A 12803-nucleotide genomic window follows, 5' to 3' on the forward strand; every position below is an offset into this window, starting at 1 on the left:
GGGAGGTCATTTTTTATAATAGTGCGTGTTTTTTATAAAAGTAAATCAAATTGCACAGTTGGCACCTTGATTGGCCTTAATGCTCCCAAATAGTAATCCACAATAATAGGAGGAATAATGAATAACCATAATATCAGGTGAAAATACTAACAGTATTGATAGAGCAAATTGGTCGATGCAAAATGATATGAGAGTATGGACCATGTCTTGTCCAAAAACCGTCCTATAGTATCTCTAAACTGAACATTTGTTCTGCCTTTGCAGCTTCAATGCCCTCTACCCAAAATCAAGGATCTCTCTGTCTTCTCTCACCCTCTTTTCTTCTCTTTCTTTTTGCAAAAAAAAAAACAACTTGCTTCCCTTTCATTTCTTTCAGAGACACCATTGTTCGGCAGATACTCAAATGGTATGTTACTATGTTGTATGCTCTTATCTCTCTTTTTAGTTAGAGATGAAGAAAATATTGAGTCATAAGTAGAGAAAGCAAACGAATTAAAATTTGATGTCCATGTTGTAACAAAAATTATAGAGGCATTCTCTTTTATCTCTGATTTAATAGTCAGATCTTGTGTGTTTTCTTTACTGTGGTACAAAAATTGGAACGGAGTTGCTATGATGGAAATTATTTTTCAGAAAAATATTTTGTATGAGAAAATCATTTTCTTGATTATCAAAAGATGTTTTTTCAAAGAAAACCTTCTCATCAAAGGGGAAAAAATGACTCTCTCACTTACAGGAGGAAATCATCTTTTACAAACAATCTTAAGTAACTTTTAATTGCAGGGGCAAAGTTATCATCCTTTATCGAAAAATTACACTATATATATAAGTAAAATATTAGGTTTTACAGATATATAACATATAACGAACACCCTTTATTCAGAATTCTTTTTTTACTTCTTTCATGTTTGAATACCCTTAAGAAAATTCTTAACTTCGCCACCGTTTAATTGTATATTATTTTCTCCAATCAACACCTATACATTATCATTAACCTTTAGTACTCATAAATCTTATTGAAACACTGTGATTTGCTAATATTGTTATTACTTGAAAAGTATTTTCCATTCACCAAATACAAAAATTATTTTCTAATATACAACATGAAAAATGACATTTATCTTACCAAACACAAAACAATAACATCAATATTGAAATGTTAAAATATTACAGAAAACCAGTGAGGAACTAAGGCTATTTTAGAACTCCTAAAAAGGGACAGAACATGATATTCTGCTTCTTCCCATTACAGAAATTGAAGAAGTTTATGCCCCAACAGTCCCCCTTCCCTAACTCCGTAGAGAAAATATAAGAAAAAGCTTAGTCTGCGACATGGTTTACTTATACTAATAAATAATTTGTTTTCTCGTTTTAAATTCTTAACAATGAAGGTTTTGAGCAAGTTTTCTTTGTTCGTTTTGTATTTCTTTGTGCCATTTTGGATAGGCCAATTCGGCGTCGGGGATAGCAGTGAGCGATGACTGCAAGCTGAAATTCTTGGAATTGAAAGCAAAAAGGAACCACAGATACATAGTGTTCAAGATTGAGGAATCTGTGCAGCAAGTTGTGGTTGAAAAAGTAGGAGGACAGGCAGAGACACATGAAGATTTTGCTAACAGCTTGCCTCCCAATGAGTGCCGTTATGCTGTTTTTGACTATGACTGGACTACTAACGAAAACGTCCAGAAAAGCAGGATCTTTTTTGTTGCTTGGTAACCCATTCCTTTTATTTTTATTTCTTTGTGATTGACTGACCCATTAATTCAAATTTACTTCGTATACGTAAGTACGTAATTGACTGAAAAATGGAGTAATGTGTTATTCTGCAATTTTGGAATGTAGGTCACCAGAGACAGCGAGGGTAAGAAGTAAGATGCTGTATGCAAGTTCAAAAGACAGATTCAGGAGAGAATTAGATGGTGTCCAGGTTGAGTTGCAAGCTACTGATCCAAGTGAGATGAGTTTGGACACATTCATTGGAAGAGTAACCCATTGATTTAATTTCCTATACTTTCTTTGCCGCTATTCATTACTATGTTTAATTTGACTTGGACCTTTATTTATTAGGTTCTAACGAATTATGTTATTAGTTATTTAACTAAGATGTTCAGTTTTGTCTTTTAATACTTTTGGTTTATGTAAACTATATGTTAACATGGTCATGTGACAATTAATGTGGTGCGGGATCCTTTATAAGTAATTTCTATTCAGTTGAATTCTGTTCCTATTGCTTTTTTCTTGAATTAATCATCTGCTTTTGACAAACTACCAAAAATTTGCAATGAAAAATAAGCTGCAAACAGGATTTGCTTAGTGTTAAATTGAGGATTAATCCATGTGAATCTCAGTTCAATTGACAGAAATGGGGAGTTGGGGTTCATCTATGGAAGAAGAATATTCTAGAATCTAGTGAGAAGAAAGTATGAGGAAGCATATGTGATTTTCTCTCTCTTGCTTTACAAAATGCACAAGTCACATACTTTTATACAATTACACTTGGTAGGATCACATGCACATCATGTGTTACTCACTAACCAACTTACTAGCAGCCTTAACTAACTACACCAACAGTAATTAACGGATATAATAGACCGGCTACTCTTTACTCTATTTTAATACTCTCCCTTAAGTTGGAGGGTGGAAGACATCGAACACTCCAAGTTTGGATAGAAGTGATTGATGTTGTGTAGTTCCTAGAGCTTTGGTCAGCAAATCAGCAAGCTGGTCTTTCGTGTTGACATGTTCTGGCAATATCAGCCCACCTTTAATGGTGCCTCTCACAAAGTGACAATCAATTTTAATGTGCTTTATCCGCTCATGATAGATGGGGTTGGAAGCAACTTGTATGGATGCTTTACTATCACACATCAGCTTCACAGGTTGAGAGACAATCACCCTTAATTCCTTCAGCAAACCTGTCAACCAAATCACCTCAAAAACTGCTGCTGCCATGCTTCTATACTCAGTTTCTGCTGAGTTTCTACTCATAGTGTGTTGTTTTTTCGATTTCCAAGAAACAAGTGAATCTCCCAGCTTCACAATATACTTAGTGACAGATCTCCTAGTGTTTGGACAGGATGCCCAATCACTATCACAAAATGCAGTCAATTGTGTACGTGGGCTGCTTCTTAGTAGAATCCCTTGTCCCGGTAAGCCTTTGAGATACCTTACCAATCTGAGAGCAGCCTCCCAATGCGAGTTCTTAGGTTTCTGCATAAATTGGCTAAGAACCTGCACAACAAAACTGATATCTGGCATGGTGATAGTAAGATAGAGCAGCTTCCCAACTAGTTTTTGATAGGAAGTAATGTCTGTAAGCAAAGGATCATTAACACCTCCCACATGTTCATCATAGTCTACAATAGTGAGCTTTGTGTTCACCTCTAGTGGTGTATTAGTCTATAGTAATGAGCTTTGTGTTTACCTCTAGTGGTGTGTTAACTGGTTTAGCACCACTTAAACCAACATCTGAGATCAATTCAAGTGTGTACTTTCTTTGATTGAGAAGTATACCATCCTTAGATCTAAACACCTCAATTCCCAAGAAATACCTTAGCCCACCTAGGTCCTTCACTTTAAAATTTTTACACGGTGTATTCTTGGCTTGCTCAATTAATCTTTCATTATTACCTGTGATTAGAAGGTCATCCACATATACTAAGATAATGACAATTTCATCATTTTCTTTTCTGGTGAACAGAGAATGATCATAAGGGCTTTGAAGATAACCTGTTTCTTGGAGAGCATCTGTGAGTTTTATATCCCATTGTCTTGAGGTTTGCTTCAATCCATACAATGATTTGAGTATTTTGCAAACTTTATACTCCCCCTGCCTCTGAAAACCCTGAGGCAAGTCCATATAAATATCCTCTTGTAAATCTCCTTGTAGGAATGCATTATTAATATCCATCTGGAATAGAGGCCAATTTTTGGAAGCTGCAACACTGATTACTATTCTCACTATCACCATCTTAGCAATAGGTGAAAAAGTTTCATGGTAGTCCAATCCTTCCTATTGAGTGTAACCTTTTGTAACAAGCCTGGCTTTATATTTGTCCATTTCTCTATTTGGCTCATACTTGACTTTATATACCCATTTTGATCCTACATTCTGCTTCCCTTTAGGTAAGTCAACAAACTCCCAAGTGTGGTTTTGCTCTAAAGCATCAACCTCTTGTTGCATTGCTTCAATCCATTTCTGATCTTGAGATGCCTCCTTGAAGTTTCTTGGCTCTGGGGGGCCTGAAAACAGGCTCAAATACTTTTGATAGTCAGCAGATAAGTGATCATATCCCACATAATTTACAATGGAATATGAGCACTTAGCAGACCCTCTTTTGGTAGTGATATAGTCCTTTAACCAAATGGGTGGCTTAGTAACTCTTTTGCCTCTGTCATTCTCTGCCATTTGTTCAGCCGAATGTTGTCCTTCTACTGGTTCCTCATTAGGCATCTCTCCATTAGACTCTGTTGGTTGACAAGCATGTATTGCCTCTATTGAAGAATTAGGTGCAATGTGCTGTGTATCTGACTAATGATCTGCAATGCCATGTGTATGTGTAGTTTCTGTAAACTCACTTCCATCTTGGTGTATTGGATTAGGTGACTACTGTGGTGGGGGTGAAGCATGAGAATTATCTTCATTGTTTGGATGTGTACCTCCTAAATTGGTTATTGGCATGAATAATATATCATCTTTATTTTTAATTGGCATAGATCTGAAAGGGAAAGTTCTTTTCCTAAAACTGACATCCCTACTGATAAAAAAGGTCTTAGTGTCTAAGTCAAATAGCTTGTACCCCTTCAGAGTCTCAGAATAGCCCATTAACATTGCCTTCCTTGTTCTAGGAGCTAGTTTATCAGACCTAGGTAGACTGCTTGTATAGCATAAACAGCCAAACACTCTCAGATGATCCATTACTGGTTCCTTCTCATAGAGTATCTCATATGGTATTTTGCCTTTTAGTACTGGTGTAGGAAACTTATTTATTATATAGACTGTTGTTTTAACACATTCACCCCAAAATCTGACTGGGATAGCACCTTGAATTTTCAATATTCTTGTCACTTCTAAAATATGTCTATGTTTTTCTTTCTACTGTCCTATTTTGCTGTAGTGTATAAGCACAACTGCTTTGATGAATGATTCCAAGAGAAGTGAAGAGTTCATTACATTGAGAATTAAAGAACTTTGTGCCATTATCTGACCTTAATACTTTCACACATACATCAAACTGATATTTTATGATAGTCAAGAAATCCTTAAGTACAACTGATACTTCACATTTAGATTAAAGTAAACAGACCCAAGTGTACCTACTATAGTCATCCATCACAGTAACAAAAAACTGTTTTCTATCAAAAGTAGACCTTCTATAAGGTCTCCATACATCTACATGTATCAGTTGAAAAATACCAGTAGTACTATATGTTAACAAGGTCATGTGACAATTAATGTGGTGCGGGACCCTTTATAAGTAATTTCTATTCAGTTGAATTCTGTTCCTATTGCTTTTTTCTTGAATTAATCATCTGCTTTTGACAAACTACCAAAAATTTGCAATGAAAAATAAGCTGCAAACAGGATTTGCTTAGTGTTAAATTGAGGATTAATCTCTGTGAATCTCAGTTCAATTGATAGAAATGGGGAGCTAGGGTTCATCTATGGAAGAAGAATATTCTAGAATCTGGATAGAAGAAAGTATGAGGAAGAAGATGTGATTTTCTCTCTCTTGCTTTACAAAATGCACAAGTCACATACTTTTATACAATTATAGTTGGTAGGATCACGTGCACATCATGTGCTGCTCACTAATCAACTTACTAGCAGTCTTAACTAACTACACCAACAGTAATTAACGGACATAACAGACTGGCTACTCTTTACTCTATTTTAATACTTAGAGCAACTCCAACATTGTCCCTAAAATGGGAATTTCCCTATTTTTGGGGACAAAAATAGGGAAATTTCACTCCAACCCTCCCCCATTTTTGTCCCCAAAATAGGGAGTGAATAGTGTCTCTCCAAATTTGGGGGCACACTATTCATCTCTCCATTTACTATTCTCCATTAAAATATTATTATTTTTATTATTTAATTTTTTAATTTATCTTTTTATATATAATTAATTATGTTTATAAAATATATTTACCTAATTAATTTTTCATCTTAACTTTGACGTATAATTTTGAAAAATTAATTATCGTGCATCTATTTCTTTTATGTAAAATTGGTAGTTAATTTTATTATGAGTTATAATTGTATGAAAAAGATATAACCATCACAAAAAATGAAATGTGCAAATATAAAATATTTGATGTTGCTAAAATTAAAATATATTAAAACTAAAAATACATTAAAATTGGAAATATATTAAATTAAAATACATTAAAATTAAAAATACATTAAAATTAGAAATACATTAAAATTGAAAATACATTAAATTAAAATCGAGACTACGTTAAATAACATAATAATTTAGTAGCGAGACATGTCGTTTTCAGGTACACCAAAATTATTATAGTACTGAGTGAATAGGGCAAATGATTATTGTGGTTATAACTGCTGTGGTTGTTGACTTCTTTTATACAATATTGTTGTTGTTCTTGTTGCAAATATTCACGACGAACTGGATCCAAAACAGAATCCACATCCATGGACATAATTTTACGATCATATTTCAATTCTTTTAGTCTTATTTTTTCTCTTTCAATGTCATTTATTTCTTTTTGTCTCTCAGTTGCACTATTCATCGCCTCAACAATTCGATTATTTTGTGATTCGACTATCTTCATATAACCATCGTCGATTTTTCTCTTTATTTTTGCTTTCTTCCCTACTTAGTCGTTGTGATGGTGTAGAATCACCTCCAACATCCTCATTTAAATTTACTAAAAATGATAAGTTAGGAGATGATACACAGGGTGAATCAGGGGCACAAGCCTCAGAGTCCGATGATATATTAGCATCGTTTTGCTTTCTTGTTTTTTTTCTTTCAACATTGCCATCGTTAAACTTCTCAAAATCCTTCATTAGAGCCCACACTTCGTAATGCATTAACAGATCATTTATGGGAGAATACTAGAGGTTGAAATTAAATATTTATATAGTATTTCGAATGAATTTTATCGTTATGTAATATGTATTTAATTAATCTTGTATCGCAATGATTTTATTTTTATTTGAATTAATAGTTAATCTATAATAATTGCTTACAAATTATATTATTTAAAATTTTATGGAATTATTTTAATGGAAATTACAAATAAATGAAAATAAAAGATGGAATTTGTTTAATGGAAATTAAAAAATAAAATTGAAATAAAAGATAATAATATAATATAGAAGAGAGAGAAGAATATAAAAAAGAATATTCTTTTTTGGGGGGAAAATGGGGGAATTGTTGGAGTAAGTTATCCCCAAAATGGGAAAATCCCCATTTTGAGGACCAATATGGGGGTAAAGGTCGGAGATGCCCTTGTAAAAATTGCACGGGGCGCTCTATTTGGTTGCCCATATTTAACCTATACCCATATTTTTAAAATTCTTTAACCTATACCCTAATTTTGACAACTTCAGACGCCTCCTCTTCTTCCTCCTGACCTATGCGCTCCTTTCTTCCTCCTCTTCTTTTCTTTCTCAAACACATGAGACTTTGTATAAGTATTATTGATTGGATCTGTAATGTTTTTATTAAATCTTATCAATTACCATATTCTATGTTGAAGGACGAGTGAATAAAACTCCACAAGCTGGTTAAAGTAGGTGTGATTTGTGTCTTTCCCTGATCCATCCTTCTTAAACATACAACAGTAATTGACTACTACATGTCCTCTTTTCCAAGTTACCTGCCACAAGAATGGCACGTGCATATGAAATTTATTATACACAATAGTTGCTCTCGCGATCTCTTGAAATTAGCTTACTCCTTGCTTTATGATATCATCCGCAGGAAAAACGACAAGAAAGGACTGCAGAACTGAAAAATAAAAGATAGGAAATATAACTTCAGAACATTATCAAAAAAATCAGTTAAAACTTCAGCACAATTTGACTTAAGTTATATTTTAAAGTCATATAACGTTCAAAGAAAGGCAGAACACAACTTCAGCTCTAAGACTACTGAAATTTAGCAAATATAAAATAAAAATTTCAGCTCCTAGAATGCTGAAGTTCAGCAAATACAAAACAAAATTTCAGCTCCTAGAATGCTGAAGTTCAGCAATTACAAAACAAAAATTATTGAACTGAAGTTTGTCATTGCACTATGAACTGAAGTTTGCGTGATTGCCTTTGCAAGTCAGGCCAAACTTCAGGTAAAAATATCTGAAGTTTTGCTTTGATAAGGCTACACTTCAGGCAAAACATTCTGAAGTTCAAACTTCAGACATAAATTTTTGCTACTTCAGGCCCGTATATCTGAAGTTACCCGAAAAGTGAGTACGCTTGCAATTTTTTTGCAAAGCGGGTATAAGTTAAAATGTGACCCAAAAACTGAGTATAGATGCAAATCCCCCGATGCTCTTCGTTTAAGTTTTAAGATTGGGCCATATCAATGTGAAATCCAGGCGTAGCCGACTTACATGGATCCATAAAAACAAGTTCAGGTCATAGGATTTAAGTTCACTATCAGGCTTGTTTCTTTTCTCCTGATCCTGCTAAATATTCAAAAATGATTTACATAGAATTTCAATATTTGTTGTCTTTGAAACTATATATATATATATATATATATATATATATATATATATATATATATATATATATGCCACTATATTTTATATGAAATGTGTAAGTATCTGGTTAACATTACATTTGCTTCATAAGTGTTTTGATGTAGTATGTAAGTTAATTATTATTTAATTGTTAGAAATATTTTAGGTAAACAGAAATATATTGACATCATAATTTAGTTCTTCAAATTTCGTAAGGGACCCTTAACGTAACAAAGAGCGGTGTAGAGTCAACTCAGCTTACACTTTGTAGCTGACTTCCATGTTGCATGGCCGTGGCGTAATATACAAAAGCCACGTCCCCCATCTTCAAATGGTGATATTTTAAAAGTCAATACATACTCTCAAGGCTCAGCAAAAGCTTAATTACTCGAAATATCAAATTAAATAAATAAATCCAATAATTACGTTGTAGTAGAGAACCTTAACAATTTACCTAAAAATTATTATGCTTGCACATAATAACACATGAAATGGATGTGACTAATAATGTTAATATTGTTGTGACGTTGTCATCTTTAAATATCTTTATTAATGTATAATCATATCATATGAAACATAAAATAAAACATAAATCTTAATATACTAGTTATGCAAAATTCAATACAGAATGTAGTGTTAGTTATATGGAGTATATATAGCATTTTATGGCAGCAACCAAATATCACATTAGTTTTGCAAATACGACATTTTGAAAATTAAATATCAGATTAGATGATCACTTTTGAATTTAAATCACTAATCTGCTTCAAAAAAGGTGGCGGACTCCTAAATACAAGGCCATAGAATTAGGCTCATAGCGCTTTGTGCAAATAACATAAACAAGTACTAGTAGAGTACTACTATTATTATTATTTAAATTAAATCATGCCTCGAAATTAAAGTCTCAAACTTTCGAGAAACGAACCATCAAAAACCATATTCGACTTGGTAATAGGATTATAGTTGAAGTGGAAATAATTTCTAGTTCTCCCTTTTAACTAAATTTGATCGCCTTGTTTTTTTCTATCAAAAAATGGAAGCTACTGTTATGTCTCGAGTGGAGGAGAGAACTAAACCAGTAGTGCCGCCACCGCCAATAACTCAAGAACCACCGCTTGCATCTGTTGCCATGGCTACTCCAAACGACGTCGTTAAACCACCACTTCATGATACTACGACTACACCTACACCTACACCTCTCACCACCGTCGACATACCCATGCAAAGTAAATTACTATTCAAATAATCCTCCTTACTTCTTCTCAGTCGATCAAATCTACATATTTTTTTCTCTTTTAAATTTTAATGTTAGGTGTTCAGTGCTATTTATATATTTACTGTTTAACCTCTATACCACAGGTTACTTCAACACTAATTAGGGTTATTATAGATAGTAATAGAAGCATGATTCCTGTTCTAGTAATTAATAAATTTTCGTGTATACAAGTTAAATGCTAATAGTACTATAAGTGATTTTTTATATTTTTAGAGTTTGACTTCCATACGTTATATTAATAGTATCAAGAATTTTTAGAACGTATGTCAGGTTACTTGCAGCTGAAATCTAATTATAGGTAATTAGTTGTAGTAAACATAGTTTAGTTACCTACAAAAGACGGTAAACAGCCTGTTATAGACTTATAGCGGGTAAAAGTAAAAATTATATACACCATCAGTATATATTAATTAGTTACATTTATATTTTTAACTATTTGATATGTACAAATGAAAATTAAATAAGCATTTTCTTGCTCGTGTAGTAGTGTTTTTTTTAATTAAATGAAATCTCAGAGGATGCTTTATCAGAAGCCAACATCATAGCTTCCTTTGTTATATTGATATTTTTGCTTTTTATGTCATTGTTTTTAGTGTGCTGTCTAATTCATATATTGACCCTTGTTGATGCTGACTTTGTTATACCAATTTTAATTCTAAGTACTTCCCAGTAATTTGTACTTGTTCTTCAATGACTTCAATCAACAGCTCAGTGTGCATGTGTCAAAATAGCCCGGGCTAGCCAATTTTTGAATTTGTAATTGAAAAATAGCCAGCGTTCGCAAAGTAATGGAAAGATTAAGCATGTGACCTTTTTCTCACTTACTGTTGGTAGCTTCTCTTCAGTATCAAGATGATAAAGACTACTACTATATAAGTAATGCAAAATGTTAACATTTCAAACAAATTTAGCAGAAACAAGTGCTTCATTGGCTGATAATCTTTATAATTTAACTTTTTTTATCAGAAGTTTCTCTACATGTCCAGCATGGGATATTTATACATTTGTGTGAGAAGAAATTAACTGCTTCATTTCTCGACTAGCTACCGACGATGATTTTCTGAGACCATACTGTGGTGTTGTTTCGTGATTTTGGCAGAAACTGACCCTTTATCAAAGAGAAGTTCAAAAGGATCCCTTGACAGAGGTATGTAATACATCTGGACGTTAACCAGTTTTGCAATGCTCATAACATCAGATAGGATTCGAGATGTGCTTATGCATATGTATATGTATGTGTGTGTGTGTGTGTGTGTGTGTAGCAATAATTCCTGAAGAAAACTTAAAGTTTTATTAGTTACCTGAAATCTTGAGAGTGGATCACTTCACTGGTAGCAGTGTTGCATAGCAAAATACTAAATTTATTGGAGGGAATTACTCATTTTTCCGATGTTAACAAGAGCGTTGTGCCTTATTTTTCTTCAGATGTTGCTCTTGCACAGCTTGAAACTGAGAAAAGGTCTTCTTTTGTCAAGGCATGGGAAGAAAGTGAAAAAAGCAAAGTGGACAACAAGTAGGATTTTTATCTTTCTAATTCAATGCATTGCGTAATTGGCCTATTTTTGCTGCCTGTGTATGAACTTAAGTAAATGACAGATACCAACACTTATTTTAGCTATACGGAGATCTCATCTTTCTTAATTGAGTTCTTAGAACTCCACATTTTCCAGATCATACAGATATGAGATCCACACTAACCGTTGTAATTACTGCAAAACTCGTTCCACCTAAAGGAATCTTTACATTTCTTTGATATGAGATCCACCTTCCTCAAGACGTTAATTCTTTTTCCCGCATGTATTTGAGTTAAGATGTTAACAGTTCTATTTACATCATATATAATATGAACAACCAACACATCATTCTGAATTATTAGGCTGCCACGGACGTACTCTTAATACACTATAGCTTGTTGGCGATTCATCTTCTGACTTATCATAACCTTGTTTTTATTATTAAATAGGGCTCAGAAGAAGCTCTCTGCAGTTGCTAGATGGGAAAACACCCGGAAAGCAAAGCTTGAAGCTAAACCGAAAAAACTTGAGGTAACCAGGCTCGGGGTCAAGTATACCCCATGAATTTTTAATAGCAAATCCTTTATTAAAGCAATGATTTGGGTTAATGCATGGTATGCAAAAGTCCAAGTGGTTCAATCTATCAAAATACTTTTGACCATTTTGGTTTTCTGATAAATATTTGGCTCTCCCCGTCTATGTTGATGATCTACAGGAACAACTAGAGCACAAGAAAGCAGAATATGCAGAGAAGATAAAAAATAAAGTAGCATTAATTCATAAGGAGGCAAATGAGAAGAGAGCAATGGTTGACGCGAGACGAGGGAAAGAAATTCTGAAGGCAGAGGAGATGGCAGCCAAGTATCGCGCTACAGGGCAGACCCCTAAGAAGTTTCTTGGATGCTTTTGATGTTAATATGTTATGAAATTGTGAAGATCATGAAGGATAAGTCTTCTCTTTTCACTTTGTAAATTTCATGCTGCTGCTTTTTAGTGTGTGTTGTTTTATGAGTGTCCAATTTGGTTTCACAGGTTTTTACTCTGTATAAATACTTTATGAATAAGATTATCGAATACCTTTCTTATTTAAGAGGTGCGCAAATATTTTAAAAGGCAGATAATATGCATTGAGGTGGTATATACTTGACCAGCAGTTAAAATAAAAGTAGTTTGGATAAATACTTTTTAAGATTAAATGTTGTAATATGGCCATTAATTTTGATTCTTCTCAAGTGGGGGCTAAATTTTCATTACATTTGGCATAACATAATATCCACTATTAGGCCAAGGATTTTTTA

At 33.4% G+C, this 12803-nt stretch overlaps 2 protein-coding genes across 2 annotated transcripts; both read left to right on the forward strand.

Moving 5' to 3' along the window:
* The first annotated feature begins 202 nt into the window (after positions 1-202).
* On the forward strand, positions 203-2216 carry LOC104108187 (actin-depolymerizing factor 10-like). The gene is made up of 3 exons (XM_009617173.4): positions 203-406; positions 1447-1712; positions 1843-2216. The coding sequence occupies exons 1-3, from the start codon at positions 404-406 to the stop codon at positions 1994-1996; spliced, it is 423 nt and encodes a 140-aa protein (XP_009615468.1). The 5' UTR covers positions 203-403; the 3' UTR covers positions 1997-2216.
* Positions 2217-9598: 7382 nt separating this feature from the next.
* LOC104108188 (remorin-like) lies at positions 9599-12595 on the forward strand. The gene is made up of 5 exons (XM_009617174.4): positions 9599-9941; positions 11091-11138; positions 11417-11504; positions 11955-12036; positions 12221-12595. The coding sequence occupies exons 1-5, from the start codon at positions 9749-9751 to the stop codon at positions 12413-12415; spliced, it is 606 nt and encodes a 201-aa protein (XP_009615469.1). The 5' UTR covers positions 9599-9748; the 3' UTR covers positions 12416-12595.
* The last annotated feature ends 208 nt before the right edge of the window (positions 12596-12803 follow it).

The sequence above is a fragment of the Nicotiana tomentosiformis genome, chromosome 8 (assembly GCF_000390325.3).
Source record: "Nicotiana tomentosiformis chromosome 8, ASM39032v3, whole genome shotgun sequence".
Classification (NCBI taxonomy): Eukaryota; Viridiplantae; Streptophyta; class Magnoliopsida; order Solanales; family Solanaceae; genus Nicotiana; species Nicotiana tomentosiformis.